At 44.8% G+C, this 16,303-nt stretch overlaps 2 protein-coding genes and 1 long non-coding RNA gene across 5 annotated transcripts; 2 read left to right on the forward strand and 1 right to left on the reverse strand.

The window, feature by feature from the left end:
* Positions 1 to 1,773: 1,773 nt before the first annotated feature.
* LOC138682767 (uncharacterized) lies at positions 1,774 to 4,669 on the forward strand. Its single transcript, XM_069774172.1, has 4 exons — positions 1,774 to 1,881; positions 3,158 to 3,436; positions 3,778 to 3,837; positions 3,920 to 4,669. The coding sequence occupies exons 1-4, from the start codon at positions 1,818 to 1,820 to the stop codon at positions 4,159 to 4,161; spliced, it is 645 nt and encodes a 214-aa protein (XP_069630273.1). The 5' UTR covers positions 1,774 to 1,817; the 3' UTR covers positions 4,162 to 4,669.
* Positions 4,670 to 7,386: 2,717 nt separating this feature from the next.
* On the reverse strand, positions 7,387 to 15,444 carry LOC104324236 (C-type lectin domain family 2 member B). 3 transcript variants are annotated; one of them, XM_009928299.2, is made up of 6 exons: positions 14,923 to 15,444; positions 14,303 to 14,397; positions 12,714 to 12,812; positions 11,039 to 11,211; positions 10,502 to 10,608; positions 7,387 to 10,066 (listed from the first exon to the last, which is right to left on the reverse strand). In XM_009928299.2, the coding sequence occupies exons 2-6, from the start codon at positions 14,358 to 14,360 to the stop codon at positions 9,901 to 9,903; spliced, it is 603 nt and encodes a 200-aa protein (XP_009926601.1). In that variant the 5' UTR covers positions 14,361 to 14,397; positions 14,923 to 15,444; the 3' UTR covers positions 7,387 to 9,900. The 3 variants fall into 3 exon arrangements, with proteins under 3 accessions (XP_009926601.1, XP_069630289.1, XP_069630290.1); XM_069774188.1 differs by lacking the exon at positions 14,923 to 15,444 and having other exon boundaries at positions 14,303 to 14,779; XM_069774189.1 differs by lacking the exons at positions 14,303 to 14,397; positions 14,923 to 15,444 and adding an exon at positions 12,949 to 14,180.
* LOC138682800 (uncharacterized) lies at positions 11,140 to 16,042 on the forward strand. The gene is made up of 2 exons (XR_011322724.1): positions 11,140 to 13,073; positions 15,400 to 16,042. It is a non-coding gene; the product is annotated as an uncharacterized lncRNA (long non-coding RNA).
* The last annotated feature ends 261 nt before the right edge of the window (positions 16,043 to 16,303 follow it).

A 16,303-nucleotide genomic window follows, 5' to 3' on the forward strand; every position in this document is an offset into this window, starting at 1 on the left:
AGCTCTATTTTGAGGCCAAATCCTGCAAATTCATAATCCAAAGCCCCTCAAATTGGAAAAGAATAAAAAAAAACCAACAAAAAGCCCACCCCACCCCAAATCCCCCATTTTTCCCCCCATTTTCCCCACCCACCTTCCCATGCCAGGCAACCACCATGTGCCCAAACCAGCTGGGGCAAGTACTGTCCCCCCAAATCCCTCCAAATCCCCCAATGGGCTTTTCCGGCTCCATTTTGACCAGTTTTCCTTGTTGCAAGGCCCGAAGGAGGACGTGGGATCCAGTCGGAGCGAGGAGACGGGCGGCACCAAATAATCCCATTTTTTTGTTGTTTGGAAAAGGGTTTTATTTGGGTCAAGGGGTCCCGGCTCCTGGGGGGAGATGGGGGTCAGAAGGTGCAAAAAATTGGGGGGGGGGGGGGGGGGGGTTGCAAAAAAATAGGGGGGTTAAAAAAAAGGGGGGGCTGGGAAAAAAGGGGGGGCTGGAAAAAGATAGGCTGTATATATTAATGTATATACACTATATGTCAACTATGGATATACACTGTAGTATATAGTGTGGCGACTATATATAGCCTGTGTATATATTTAGTATATATAGTGTGTGTACATATACTATGTAGTATATATACTGCATGGTATAGCATATTTACCACATAATATACATACCATATGGTATATATACTATATAGTCTCTCTAGTATACTATACTAATAGTAGTATAGTAGTATATACTATATTATACTAGTTCTAGTACAGTATATATCGTACACTAACAATGTATTATATATACTATACAAATAGTATACTATATGTGTTAGTGTCTATGTATACACACACACATATAGTGTCTCTCTGTATATATACACCCACACTACCACTATATATAATACCTATAGTATACTATTAGTGTAGTCGTCCTGGTTTTGGCTGAGACAGAGACAACATATGACATATATGAGAATAGTACGTGTAGTGCAGTGTATATATACATCCTACATAGAGTATACATGGTGTATGTATATACTGCTACAGATATACATATACTATATACTATGTATATACACACACTAGTGACGTATTATATACGTATATATATTTTTATATATACGGACACTATTGTATACTATTAGTGTCATATACAGAACTTAGTATATATATACACACTATGTATAGTATATATTATATACACGCACACTATTTACGTGGCATATAGGTATATATATTTTTATATGTATATGGACACTTACACGTAGAACACTAGTGTCGTAGTGTCGTATATAGACTTCAGTGCATATATACGCACTATATATGGTGTATATTCTATATACACACACTATTTATGTGGCATATAGGTACATGTAGTTCTTACCTACACGGACGCGTACACGCAGCATCCCGCCCGTGTCGCGTACAGCCTCTAGCGCATGCGCACACACCAGATGCCCTTCGTACGCTCTCCACTGCCCACACTACAGACTCCGTATCCGCCACGTCCAGTACGCGCAACAGCACACCTCCTGCCTCCCCGCACACCTCTCTCGAGGCGCTACACGTACGCACTACGTCACACGCAGGTACAGACGTCATGCAGCCCCTACCACCCCGCCCGCGCACCGCTCCGGAGCCGCAGAGCGCCGCTCCAGGCCCCGCCCACTGGGCGGGGAGGGAGGGGAGGTGGGCGGGGCCTGCCCAGTGGGCGGGGCCCGCCGGTTGCCGCTCCGCCGCTGTCGGCGGCCCCGCTCCGTCCCGCTCGGCTGCGCTCGGGCCCCCCCCCCCCCCCCCCGGGCCTCCCCGGGCCCCCCCGGCCCCCCGGGTCCATGAGGCCCCTCTGGGCGCTGCTGGCGGCGCTGGCGCTGTTCCCGATCTGCCCCGGTCCGGCAGGTGAGCGGGGAAGGGGGGCGCGGGGTGGGGGGGGCGCTCGGAAAGTTGAATGAAACTTCGCTTCTTCCTCCCCACAGCGCTGCGCGATTTCTCGACTTTCTCCCTGCTTCAGCTGCCCTGACCCCCCCCGCGGCTCTTCGCTCTCCCAAAGCACCATTTTGGGGGGGTTGATCCTTTCTCACCTCCGCCCTGCTTCCTCCGGGACGGGGGGGCGCCCCCACTTTTTGCAAATCTCCACAGTTCTTGATCCCGCCATCGTTTTCTTCACACCCCCACCTCGTTTTTTGATACCCCTCCCCGTTTTCTTTACCCCCCTATTTTTGCGGCCCCCCCGTTATGTTTTGAAAACCCCCATATTTTGGGGGTTTTCCCCATCCGGTCTGTTTTTCTTTTGCCCCTCCCCCCCTTTTTTTTTTACGTGCAATCGGGGAGGAATACAAGGCACCGCACGTCATTTTGCTTCCCTTGCAAAAGTCTTGCTGTTGGTTAGAGCACGGTGGATGGGACCGGTGGATTATGATAATTTGTCGCGTGCACAAAGCGCATCAACCAATCTAAGGGATGGTCATGGCATGTCCAGCACGCGTGGCCGGCAGGCGAATATCTCCTGGACTTGTTATGATGCAATCGAGGCCTCTTTTGGCACTCATTGACCACAAGCGTCAACATCCGTTCCTTGGCAAATGTATAAAAACACCGGCATTTTCGGAAGAGCAGTGGGTCGGTGTACGGCGAGGCCACCGCTGCCTTCGTGGGGGCGTCCCACGTAAAGCCGGCACCTACTGACCGTGGGGCTGAGCTCGTGGTGCAAGACGGCACAAGAATGTACAGGTGGTTCATCTTCACAGTACTTGGGTCAGTATGTTAATTATTTTTTTTTTTTTAGCTTTGTAAGATACCCTTAGCATAACGCATGTGTGTAGTTAATAAAAGGCTTGCTTTTTCCCTTATAGTCAGTGTGTGTGTGTTTACCTTCTTGGGAATCCTCGAAACCACCCTAAAACACCACCCCCCCCGATTTTTTGCAACCCCCTCTAGTTTTTCTTTGCAACACCCCTATTTTCTTTGCAAGCCCCCCATACCTTTTTCCAAACCCTCATTTTTTGCGACCCCCCTATTTTTTTGCAACTCTCCTTATTTTTTTGCAATGCCCCTATTTTTTGGCAACCCTCCGTATCTTTTTGCAACCCCCCCCATTTTATTACACACACCCCCCCCGTACCTTCCTCACCTCTCCCAAGTGAATTTACAGCTTTCCAACTTCTTCTCCCTCCAGCTGAGCCGTGTCCCACCATCACCGCCTATATTCGCCAGGACAATCAGGTCACCATCCCCATCAACTTCACCGGAAAGACGTTCCACCTGCAAAAACGCAACGGGACGAGCTGGGAGAACTTTGCCCTCTGCCTGGGGAGCCGCTGCCACAAAACCAGCAGCGCCGTGGCTGGCGTCAGGCTGCGGGACAGGAAACTGGAGCTCAGCAAAGCTTCGGCTGGAACCTACCGAGCCCAGGGCAGCTTGGACAACGCCTGCCTGGCGCACATCATCCTGCACGGTGCGGGGAGCAGCCCACCCCAAAATCCACCACTGCTTCCCTGCGAGTCCTGGGGTGCTTTCTTGGCCGAGTTTCTCGCCGCACGTCCTTGCGTGCGTCTCCGCGTGCGTGCGCAGAAAGCGCGTCTTTGCAAACCCCTTTCCCCGCGTCCTCGCGTGCGCCTTTCCCCACGGTTTTCCCCCTCCTTTGCACCCGTGCCCCTTCTGCGTTGCACAAACTGTCCCAAAACCGCAGCACGGCAAGACGCTTTTTTGCGCCGCGTGGGGTAAAACAAAAAAAAAAGGGGGGATTTGGGGGACAAAATTAATATTAACCTATTTGTCCTCTTTTTCTTCCTGCAGAGCCGACGCCGTCTCCGCTCCTGACCCACGCGACGTCTCCCGAGCCTGCAGAATCCACCGGTGACTGCAACCATCCAAAATCTCATCCTCCCTGCCGCTCCTTGCCGCCGCAGCGCTAATTATTTTCTTTTTTTAATTGCAGGTTGGGTTGGTCTGCCCTATCTCATCTTCATTGCCGTCGGGGTGATCGTTGCCGTCACCATCGTCTTCAGTTTCTGCTTCTTGTACACCTGCAGCTCCTGGGATTTCTGGCAGGGTCTGAACTGCGTTCGCTGTTGCATCGAGAAAGGAGAAGAAAATTGGAATTCTCAGAGCGAGAGCCTCAGCCAGGGCGAAGCCTCGACCTGCAGCTCGGTTTCACAGTTGCTGTCATCCCCTGATTGACCAAAAAAGCACTTTTTTAACCCCATTTCTTTAGGCAAATCCAAGTTTTGCAGAAAGGGGGGGGTGGGGGTGGGAAATGTAGCAGGAGAGGAGGGGAAGATTTTCCTTGCACTGAGTCTTCCCCAGCCTTAAGAACACTTTATATTAGCTAAAAGAGGTTAGATTATACATATATTTATAACTTTTAGAAAAACATTTTATGCCAGCTGGGTTTTTTTTCTATTTTAGAACAATTTTCAGCTGCTCAGGTTTTCCTTCCCTTGAAATTTGGGATGGGGACGGTGGTTACTTTATGCCAGACAGTATTTATAAGGAAATATTCTGCTTTTTGTCTCTGTTTACATAGGAAAAATACAGAAAAAAAAATCGGTGCTCAAACTGAAGGTATTTTTTCTCTATATATGTGGTATGGAGATTAGCAGTTATTTATTTGTTGATTTATTGTCTTGTGCTTTTGCTACTATGTTGTTTATTTTTGCATCATATTTATAAATGTTTTTTTCTGTTACCTGTCTGGTGTGATTATTTTTTTTCTGCCAAAAAAGGTGGGGTTTTTGCTGGAAACACTATGTGGGTGAATGGGATTTATTTCGGGGGGGGGGGTGTAATAATTTTATATATTTATATAAACAGCGTCACAGCTAATGAACATCATTTGGGGATGCGAGGAGGAGGAGGGATGAAGGCTGAGCATCCTGTGGGGGAATTAATTGCAGAATTAATTTGTCCTGCGCAAGGATGAAGCTGTTTAATTCGGGTGGGGAAGGGAAAAAAAAAATGTATTTTTTTGTGTAGCTGGCATGAAGGCAAAGTCCCAGTTTGAAACCAACTTCCCCCCATCAGAATTATTAAAAAAATTCCTCCAGCAGGAAAAAAAAAGGAAGAAAAGAGGTTTGGGGTTATTTTTCCTCCTTTTTGGGCCCCATACATTTTTTTTATAATGGCATGTACAGTGAGGATGTGTCAGTTTTTCACCCATCCATGGACCCACCGGCGATGGGCACATGGGTGGGGACAGGCACAGTCACTATGACTCACCAGCACAGACCAGAATTTGACAAAATTCAGTGTCGTACTTGGGCAACGCCCTTTTCTGTAGCCCTGGGACTGATTTTTCTTGTTAATTTTTATCGTGCCTGACCCTCGTTTTCATCTGCCGGGCTTCCCCCTCTTTCTTACTGCCAACCTCCTCCACCCCCTCCTCACACCTAACGCCTTCTTTAAGTCTAAACTCCTTTTTCTTTAAGTCTAAACTCCTTTTTTTAGGAAAATAAAGAGAGGAAATAAAGAGAGAAGAGTTGGGGGTGGTTGAGTGGAACATTCTGCCCCGAGCAGCGTCTTGCACCCTTGGAGTGGGTACTGGGGGGGGCGTTGTGTGCAAACTCAGGGGTGCCCACCCATGGGTGCTCCTGGGTTGTGGGAGATGCTGCCATGAAGGCAGCTGCGATACAACCGTGTTCATCTCACGTGCAGAAGGAGAGGAAGAAAAATAACATGTTTATGTTAAAAAAAAAAAGAAAAGATATTTTTGGCAGAAAAGCTGGAAAAATTCCCTGCGATGCCACTGCAGTTAAGCCCCAAACCCAACAGGGTTTTTTTTCCTTTCATCCCCAGCCAGCCCAAGGCTTTTGTGATACTCAGGAGTTTCTCCTCTTCCCTAAATCCCATCTTTTATCCCTGTTTGTTTTTTTTTTCCCCCCTGCTTATAAGAAATACAGGGACAAACACGCTCAGAGCGGTAAGGTGGGATCTCTTCTTCACCACCCAACCTTTCATGCCAAGCAGCCAATTTGATCCCTTCCTATAAGGATGCTTTGCTCCATTTATCATCCTCATCTTTAAGCATGAAGGTTTGTGTTTGTTTTTTTTTTTTTTTGTAATAAAAGGAAATTTATTTAAGGAAAAATTAAACCATGTGACTTACCAGGATGCCTGGATGGGGGGGATGCTGCCGCTGGGGCATCGCCCTGTCGTGACCTGCAAGTCTGGTTCCAAGACCATTATAAAGTGCTGTCACCAGCCCTAAAAAAAAAAAGACAATAATTTAAAAAAAAAAAAAAAAATCACCTGTGGGTTGCAGGGAATACAAGGCGCTGCCCCACCACCTCTGCCTGAAGTGCTCGCGCTATTTTCTGCCGACGTTTTGATTCCTGGAAGTGAGCACAGAGGAAAATCTCTCCCTGAGGAAGGAAGAGGCGGACGCAGGGGAGTTTTGGGGGAAGCCAGCCCAGCTGGCCTCACATGGATCCCCTTTTGGGTCAAATAATGAGAATATTCGTCATTTGTTAAATTTTTTCCCAATTTTGGTCTTTTTTTTTTTTTTCTTAATCCCCTCACCCATATAATTTTCCAGGGCTTGGGGGCAAATTGAAAAAGCTTTTCCTTTTATCGTCATCTATGCTCATGGGTCCTGCCCAAATCCGGCCCGCCAGGCACGCAAAAGAAAGCAGAAGTAATTTTAAAATTTAAAACAAAAAAAAAACCTTCAGGCTGTAATTGAAAGCAGTAACAGAACTAGCCGCAGGGGGGTACCAGAGACTAAGACAATTCTGGATGCACATTCACTTCCTTTAAAAAGAAATTGCATTGCCTGTTAAGTATTAAAGATTTAATTTATATTTTGGAGGGGTTTTTTTAGTTCTTTAGAGTTTTTGTAGCTTTTACAATTTTTTTAGGATTTTAGTTCTTTAGGTTTTTATATTTTTTTACTTTTTTAGTTCTTTCATTCTTTAGGTTTTTATTTAATAAATCCCCAGACCAGCTGGATCCAGGGGGGCTTCTCAGCTCTGCAGGAAGCAGAAAAGCTTCCAAGACAGCTTTGATGCGAACAGCTATCCCAACCCCGGCCAATGATTTGAAGACCATGGCGATATCCTAGACCACATCTCACGAAGCCACTAAGAAAGCCTGGAAAATATAATTGCAACTCACCCAAATCTTGCTTTTCGGAGAGCATCTTTAACAAATAGCAGTAGTCTTTAAAAAAGTAATCTGCTTTTTGGATGCTTGAGGCACTCAGCAGTGCTAAAAGATGCTCCAGGTTGGGTGGGAGAAGAGTTTTGTCTGTCAACCCCTCACACTTCACCCACCTAAAGCAGTTTTTTTCCCCTCACATTGATGTGCAAAGGCTGGGAAAAACCTAAAATAACAGGCAATGGCAGCTACTGAAGCGTTTTCCACTGTGCTTCAATGGAAGCAGGTGATTAAGGGCAGTGCCAGAATAGGTTCATTAACCAACAATAAATTTTTATTGCATATAGTCGCCACAAGTAATTACTCAGTCTGTAACAAATGGGAATAATGTATTGTGCAGAAAAAAAAATCTCAAAAGCATCAGCTGCTTAAAAAACCCCCACCTTTAAAACTGATGCATGTGAATTAAGCAGCACCTGGTGCAATGAGACAGAACGGAAGAGAAATCACAAAATGCATTAAAAAAAAAAAAGGGCAAAGTTTTGCCTGTTCATCCATCAATTTTTTTTGAAATTTCTGGGAAAATTCCTCACTTGGTGTTTTCACTGCAGCTATTCCATCTCCATCTGATGGATCCTGCAGGGGTGAATCCTGCAGGTTCAAGGCATGCCAGAAGACCAAAAAATGCAGGGTTTGTGGTTTTTTTTTCCTTTGCTCTTTTCCTCAAAGAGGCCGATAAACACTCAGTATTTCCTCATTAACAGCAGAGATTTAATTCTAGGTCTTTTCCTATTATTAGGATATATATATATATTTTAGATATAATTCTACGCTTTTTCTCATTTTTTAATGTTTCATCTCAAATAAAGAAAGGGTGGGACAGTGCACATGTAACTCCATGGAAATGCAAGTGAGGTCTCCTAAGCTAAAAGCATAATATAATAAATTAATGTCCCATTTTGCAACACTTTTGCAGGCAGAACAGGTCTGAAAAGCACCCAAAAAAAGCCTGAATTTAAGCCCGAGCAGCCGCGCTTAACTAAACATAGAGGTGTGAGATCTCTTGCTGCAATTCTCCTCATTTCGGCTGCAAGAGTTGGTTGGGATCCAGGGAAAGTGGATTTCAAGCTACAATATTTGAAGCATGTGTTTACCATGGGGAGGAAAATGGGCTGTAACTCTCAGCATTGTTGTTTAACCCGCACATGCAATAATAGTAATAGTAACAGTAACAATAATAATAATAATAATAATGATTATGATAATGATAATGATGATGATGATGATGATGATGATGTGATAGTGCCCTACTCCAGGTTAAATTTGGCTGTTTTCCATCAGTAATTATGAAATTATCGTTAAACAGTTTGGGCATCGTTTCTCTGATACTGCCCTCAGACCATCTTGTCTTGTGAAAAATCTTGCCAGCAGCTCAAGGGTGCATTAAAAGCCCTCAGAAACACTAAATTTAGTTGTCACTGAGTGTTACACGATGCTAAAACAGCAGCTGATCTGAAGATGGTCCTTTCGCAGGGTGAGGATGCGCATGGAGGGGGAGCAGGAACCATCTCCCCAGGGTCTGGGCTGTGCTGGGCTAAACCCTGTTGATCCCAGGAGACAGAGCTGCCAACTCCATGAGCCAAGGACATCCATAATTCTGCCCCCCAAAACCCCTCACTTTGGTGAAACATTGCTGGGAGACCATCTGAGAAGACAATGATCACCAAATTGCTAAAGAGGAGAAACCAAAGGATTTCATCAGTCCTGGGAAAAAGCTGGATGCTTTAGCTGTTACCGCTAAATACCACTAAAAATTGAAGTGCTGCTAAAATCCTACTATCCTCACGTTGACACCTTCACCCACAGTCCCCGAGTTGAGATGCTCGTCAAAAAAAAGTCTCTCCTGGATGTTGTTGTCCATGCAAATGTGTCAGCTTTCATCAAGATGAGATGCTTGAAAGTCTTTCCTGGACACAGCATTCCATGAAAATGTACAGAGAAAAACCTTCTCTTTTACTCGTTTTTTTTTAAAAACTTTTTATACCTAACCTCAGTGGCATGTTAAGGTGAAGATGTCACCTCCTTTCTCCAACCAGTTGGAGCTGGTTGCTCCAACCTTGACTTGGCAGATCCTCCCCAATCCTGCCGCTGTCCCACCCCCCAGAGCTGTGTCCTTGGAGAGAACAATATGACTTTTGATGTGTGGAAATTTCTTCACCTTCATCTTGCTCTTGATACAGAGCCACGTATCGTCACAGGTTGACTTGGCGGCTTTGCAACTTAGGCTTTTCCTGAAGATGAGAGCAGCAAATTCTTGGAGGTCTTGCAAGCATTGTCCATCCTTGCAGCATTTCCACATACTCGTAAGGTGTCAAGAGGCTTTTCTCAGCCAACCAAGCCTGAAGGTTGCTGCTTTAACTTCACAAAAAGTGGGAAAAGAAAAAATCCTATGGTATTTGCCCACTTTTCTGGTTGCATGGTGCAAGGCTGCAGACATCTTGCTAAGCTTCAGCCTCTAGAGTCCTTCTAGAGTCATCAGTACAGCTACAGCTTTCCTCTTGCTCTGACATTTAATTGTGGTGGGGTTATGAATAAGTCATTACCAGGTGTGAACTTCAAGGGTACTGTGAGTAATCACCAGATACTTTTCGTTGGTTGTATGGCAGCCGGGTTGGCAAATGCAAACACGTAATAACTTTGGTTCTTACCAGCAAGTTTTGGCAATAGTTTTTTTTCTCTGAGTTTGCTTTTTCTGTGGATTTTTTGAGGTTTTTGTTTTGTTTCCCTACCAGGTATTTGGGTTTAAGGAGCACTCCCCGCAGCCCCTTAGGAGCTGATGCAAAGGTTTTGAGCCCGTCTCGTCCCGTTGCCCTTGCTCGGGCTCTGCGGCTCGAGCTTATTGCAAACCCAGCTCCTCTCGGTGCTGCAGCGGGAGGAGCTGAGCCCGTTGTTGTTCAGGTAGGCGCAGAGGCCACCACCGTGGATCCGGAACCTGGAAGGACAGGTGAGACAACCCACCTCAGATGGGGACAGCAGAAAAAAGGAGAAAAATCACATGCTGGTTTTCCCCCACCCCCCTTCAGTTCTCAGGCATCCTCATGGGCATCAGTACGCCAATATGGATGCTGAATTATTTCTATTTTGGCAGCAGTCCAGGTTAGCCATAAGAAACATGAAGCTTTGAAAGAAAAAAGACTTATTTAAAAATAAAAAATCTAACAGTGTTTTCCCTGCCAAACACACTCCTTCCACCTCTCAAGTCAAAGGGGAAAATGAAGACTAGCTCTGGATGCAACATTTGTTGCCTTTCCCAAACATCATTGTCTCATTGCTATCGCTGGATGCACCTCAAATGCCAGAAGAAATGCACATTTCGGGGCTGAGGAAACACCAACCAGCGATGTAACGATGAAAACCACAGACTCACAGGCGAGATAAATGCGAGTGGTTCACCCATCTCCACGGCTGCTCCTCATCTTCCCGTGAAAGGCCGATCCAATGCTCTGAGATCCCTTTATATCTTATCACGAAGCTCTGAAAAAGAGGAGAGAGAAAGGCTTTATGGCAGGTCACAGGGCTTTTGGACATCTCCAGCAGGTCACCATCTGCAGAAACCTCCTTCCAACCAATAATCTACATTTTAACAGTTGCTCATGGTCCTTTAGGGCTCCTACCTGCTGGAACCTTTCAATCTGCTACCAAAAAGTGTAATCCTTAAGGCAGACCTTTATTATTGCATCAAAACAGGGCTTTTTTTTGCTATAGTTCTTGCATCGGTTGGCTTTGGTGAGAAATTTGAAGAGACCCATGATGACCTACCCTCAAGAAAACCATTCTCCCCATCTCCTCACCCCAGATCTCCAAGGAAGACCTTGGAAGAGCAGTCAAAGAAACCAAAAGGTGGCAAATACGTTGGTGGCTTTTTTTTTTCCCCCATGCTAACCATGGCCTCATGTCTCCTTACCAAGTCTTCCAGGCTGTCAAGCATGGCCAAGGAAGCACCAAGTGCTGAGCAATTGTCCTGGCTGGATGTCCAGTTCCCCTCAGCCTCCGAAAAATAGTAGCATTTTCCTCTGTACCCGATCCAGTCGAACGGACACCGAAAGCAGGGTTGGGGACGAGGCTGAAAAGCCTGCACTGTCATAGATAGAGCAACAGCGTTAAGGAGCAGCACCTTCTCCTTGCCTCTCTGAGGGGGGGAAGGTCATCCTCCATCCCATGGCCTCCAAAACTCTTGCACCTGCCTCAACAGTGAGAGGAAAGAAAAACTAAAACACGAAGAGAAATCTTGGGTGGATTGTAGGGAGAAAACAAGCTCAAATCATGGCCCAGTTTATGGCATTGGACAAGAAATGTGGGTGCTGTACCTTCAAAGAAGAAAACAGGGTGGTGGCCTTCAAAGACACAAGTTTTAGGAGGACTTCCAGAATAGCCCTATCCCTAAATGCACCCTTAGGTATTGCTGTCTGTCATGAGTGCAAAAGTAGCAATGGGCAAAGGACAGACAAAAGTTCTCTTGTTCCTGCAGACTTCCTGGCTTTGTAGGACTCATGCCAACATCTCTGGCTGTTTGTTTTCTCTGAAGGAAACATCTTTGGGAAAGTTCAGATGTCTGTACCCATGAAATGGCTCTTTCTTGTGGTTTTTTTAAGGATTTCCAGATGACATCAGCTCCTACAGACAATTTGGTCTTCTGTAGAAAGGCTTCTCTGCTCACTGAAATGTCCCTCTCCTGGTGTCCTGGGTTCAGCTGGGATAGAGTTAATTTTCACAGGAACCTGGGAGAGGGCACAGCCAGGACAGCTGACCTGAACTAGCCAAAGAGCTATTCCATACCGTGTGACATCATGCTTCCATATATAAATAGGGAGTGGGCTGCAGGGGAGTTCTTGGCTCTTGGTGTGGGAAGTGGCAGAGCATTGGGTTCCAAGTGGTGAGCAGTTGCACTGTGCATCACTCTTTTTGTATGTTTTAATTAGTACCACTGTTGTAACTTCTCTTTTTGTGCTGTCTCAGTAAACTGTCCTTATCTCAACCCACGAGGTTCTGTTTTCTTTTTTCTTTTTCCTTTCTTTTCCTTTCTTTTCCTTTTCTTTCTTTTCTTTTCCTTTTCTTTTCTTTTCTTTTCTTTTCTTTTCTTTTCTTTTCTTTTCTTTTCTTCTCTTCTCTTCTCTTCTCTTTTCTTCTCTTTTCTTTTCTTCTCTTTTCTTTCTCTTTTCTTCTCTTCTCTTTTCTTCTCTTCTCTTTTCTTCTCTTTTCTTCTCTTTTCTTTCTCTTTTCTTCTCTTCTCTTCTCTTTTCTTCTCTTCTCTTTTCTTCTCTTTTCTTCTCTTTTCTTTTCTTCTCTCTTCTCTTCTCTTCTCTTCTCTTCTCTTCTCTTCTCTTCTTTTCTTTTCTTTTTTTTCTTTTCTCTCTTTTCTGATTCTCCTCCCCATCACACAAGAGCGGGGTGGGGAGGAGTGAGCGAGTGGCTGCGTGGTGCTTTGTTACTGGCTGGGCTTAAACCACAACACCTGGAGAGGACAACATATTGGGTCGGGCTGCGGCTTCCCTGGGAGCATGGAGGTGGACCTGGTACATGTGCAACAACCCAAAGTATCTCAGGGACATTCCCCACGAGATGAAAACCTCGACACTCACCTGCAAAAGTGATGGCTGTGACGAGCAGAGCTATGAACAGCACCATCATCATCACCTGACAGGCAACACGCGCCTCCGGCTTCATCTCAAGGCTGTAACCTGCAGGAGAAGAGACCTTCAACGCCTTTGGGGCGTACAGAGGGGAGCAACACACTCCAGGTCCAGGCCGTTGGCCCAAAAGATGGGTTTTCCTCCTTTTGCTCAAGGATGAAGGGGATTTTTAATGCACTCTCACCATGTCGGGCCATCGTGGAGAACACCAAGCCCCACATCTGAGCACTTGGGTGATGCTCATCAGAAGCACCTTTGGGAAGAGCCTTCCTGAAGGACAGGCATCATTTGATGCCCAAATGATGACAGGTTAGTCTCTTCCCCACACCAGGTAGACTTGCTGTCATTTTGGGTGAGAAACATCAAAAATTCTTCTCTGCACAGAATAAAATCATGTATTTTTTCACTTTTGAGAACTCTTCCTTAGTAGGGGAACATTGTCCCCTCCCCAATGCCAGCTGTAAACTCCTGCTCTGAAATGCACCATAATTAGAATTATGTTTTAATTTCTTGGTTCTATTTCATTATTAAAGCTCAGTGGACCTCTTGCTCCACCTAAACTGAGATACTTTGTGTCTTGCAAATGACCTGAGTCATGGTCACTACATCTCTGGGTCTTGTGATCCAGAACATGCTCTTCCCCCCACCATGAGCAAAGAAAATTCTGTTTCCTAAGGATTTTACCTAAAAATCTCAGTGTTTTCAACCATGGGGACTTTCCCCATTTTTCTTTTAAGCTTCCCCCTCTTTGCCCCCTTCTGTCACATGAACCAAATCTCATGGGACAAACCTTCCTCCCTGCTTCCTCATGCAAAAATAATATTAGAAAGTAAGTCAGAAGCCAAATATGCCAAATAATAATAAAAAAGCCATATTTAAAAAATCAGCAAATTTTAAAAAATCAAGAAATCAACAAATTAAAAAAATCAACAGATCAACAAATATGGCAAATCAAAAAAACAGTCCTCAAAGTCTTAGTCCCTGGCTGGGTAGAGACAGACAATGGAAAAGACCAAAAAAGCCCCTTTTCTACCTTATTGTGCACCAAGAGGATGATGGGGATGGGAGGAAGATGCAAGAGAACTAAAATAGGGCAGTGTTGAAGGGAAGGCAGAGATTAATAAATATTTTACTGATGTGTCTAAACTGGACTTAAAACCCAGACTTATTTTTTAGGGTCTTTTAACACCTTAACTATTCAAAAATTGCTTTATTCTCATTCAGAATAAAGCAGAAATCTGGACTTTTTGGGGGAAAAAACAAAAAAGACCCAAAAGAAACAGTGACTCAAGTGCCTCAGGGAGGATTAATCATATGTGGGAATAACCCAAGGTATCTGAAATGAGATCATTTAGAGCAAAAATACCAGCTGCTGATTGACAAAAATCTTCCTGAGGGAAGTGCTAGAAAAAGCTTTTTTTTTTTTCCCTACACCCCCCCCTCCCCTTACCTCAGCTGGTTTTTGTTCTCAAATTATAGAAGTATTAAAAAAAAAGAAAAAAACACAGTGATTATTCAGTTCATTGCTCTACAGTTACCTGCCCGCTTGCTCCTTTCCACACCCCAAAATCCGGAATAATCCCTCATTTCCTTCATTTTGGGGGTTCCACCTCCATAGGTGCTCCTGCCTCACCTGCCAAGCAAAGTTTCACCTATCAGATGTGTCACGAAGTCTGTTGGTCCTCAGCCTCCCCATAGGATTTTCAGATTGGGGTCGTCAGCAAGGTACATCAGGCAGAGGTGGGAACTCATTGCAGAAAATGTAATTTCTACCCCTATAATATTAATTTTGCACCATGGGGGTCTCCAGCTACCAGTTAGAAATATCAATGGACAGCGCAAAGAATGACATCGGAGAAAGAAAGGAAACATAAATCCCAGGGAATGAGTATTTCCTTTGTCGGAAAGCAGCAGGATGAGAAAGTAGATGGAGGGTTGGGTTGTTTGGGGTTTTTTTTGGAAGCTGCCATCTTGAACCAAAACCATGTTGTTTTTTTAAGAAGAGCAGCAGTTGTTCAGAGGACATTGGTTTTCTCCTCTCAATTAAAATTTTCTCCCCACAATTAAAGTTTTGTCCCTGCAGTTAAAGTTTTCTCCCCACAATTTAAATTTAAGTCCAACTCCCACCAGCCCCCCCAGCTCATCCCAGACCCCTTACCTGGATACGGCTGGTGGGAATGAGCAGGCTGCCGAGGTGCAACCCTCTCCTGCTAAGAGAAATGTGAAACAGAAAGTATTTAAAAATTAAATACTAGGTTTGTTTTGGTTTTTTTATGGGGGATTTTCATGAGGATCCTCCGGGGCAGATGGGGAAGGGGCTGCCTGACCAAGGGCACCTGCCCACAAGCAAAACCTCCGTGGTTTCCCTTCCAGCTCCACCCTGCACCCTCTTCACCTCCTTTTCCTGCATTTACAGCTTTTTTTTTTTCAGCTGGGGAGCACAGACTCTCAAAAAAAAGTTTATTTTGGGATGCAGGAGGGGAAAACATTTGCTGTTGGAGATGGCTTTGCTCTGGGGTGTCGGGGCACCCCAAAAGGGACCTCGAGGGTGCTACGAGGACAAAGGGTGAAGAGCAGGCGGTTCCCTCCAGCCCATCTTATGAAGTTTTTAGATAAAAATATATCTTTTTTCCAGGCAACCACCTCCTGCAAACTTGAGTCATTGAGCCAAGACCGGATCCTGTCTGCCTCTACCCCTATTAAAACCCCCATCCTTCCCCCCCACCCCCCAATAAATGGGATCATCAAGTGAATGCATCCAACAGGGAAAACACTAAAAAAAAAAAGTGTTCTTGCAATTAAGCTCTCTGCCTCCAGATTTTTACCCGCCACAATAACTTACTTTTTTTTTTTAAGCAATGGTCACACGCCACCAGAGCCACTGCTTTTGCAAAGCACAAGAGCAAAGCGTAAAAGCAGCTCACCACAAAAACTTTCCATGAGACTAACAAAGCCTGCAGGTGGAAAAAAAAAGAATAAAAATGAAATAATAAAAATAAAAATAAAAAAATAAATAAAAATTAAAATAAAAATTTTAAAAAGGCAGTGCTTTTCCTGCTGGGACCTTTGGGTTTCTTCTCTGTGACTGCATTTCTTGCTGCTGGCAGGTATTGGGGCAAGTTTCTGCTTTTTTTTCTTGCTGTCTTTTGGGTGCGTGGGAAAAAAATAATCGTCATTTCTACCTCTATAAAAAGCCATTGCCGGGGGTGTTACAGAACCAGCCAAAACCTGCTGCAAATGGGGTTTACACGAAAAAAAAAAAAAAAAAGAGAGAGAGAAGAAAAGGGAGGGAAAAAAAGTAAGCGTAGCCTGGGAATTGCTGGTTGCTCTGTGCAACGGTCAAAGTGTCCCAGATCTGGATGCTGTAAAACCACACACTGGGGGTGGGAGGATGTGCTTGCAGGATAAAAATCAAAATAAAGTAAAGTAAAAGATAGTAAAGTAAAATTAAAATAAAATAAAAGAAACCAACATAAACCAACAGGAAAGGAAAGGAAAGGAAAGGAAAGGAAAGGAAAGGAAAGGAAAGGAAAGGAAAG

This window comes from Haliaeetus albicilla, chromosome 29 (assembly GCF_947461875.1).
Source record: "Haliaeetus albicilla chromosome 29, bHalAlb1.1, whole genome shotgun sequence".
NCBI lineage: Eukaryota > Metazoa > Chordata > Aves > Accipitriformes > Accipitridae > Haliaeetus > Haliaeetus albicilla.

Excerpts from the sequence above, each read along its gene's own strand:
- LOC104324236 (XM_009928299.2), bottom strand. The coding sequence starts at position 14,360 with ATGAAGGAAATGAGGGATTATTCCGGATTTTGGGGTGTGGAAAGGAGC. Across the intron at positions 11,212-12,713 it reads CACAGCCATCACTTTTGCAG|TGCAGGCTTTTCAGCCTCGT; the intron begins GTGAGTGTCGAG and ends TATCTATGACAG. Across the intron at positions 10,067-10,501 it reads CACTCGCATTTATCTCGCCT|GTTCCGGATCCACGGTGGTG; the intron begins GTGAGTCTGTGG and ends CTGTCCTTCCAG.
- LOC138682767 (XM_069774172.1), top strand. The coding sequence starts at position 1,818 with ATGAGGCCCCTCTGGGCGCTGCTGGCGGCGCTGGCGCTGTTCCCGATC. Across the intron at positions 1,882-3,157 it reads GATCTGCCCCGGTCCGGCAG|CTGAGCCGTGTCCCACCATC; the intron begins GTGAGCGGGGAA and ends TTCTCCCTCCAG. Across the intron at positions 3,838-3,919 it reads CGAGCCTGCAGAATCCACCG|GTTGGGTTGGTCTGCCCTAT; the intron begins GTGACTGCAACC and ends TTTTAATTGCAG.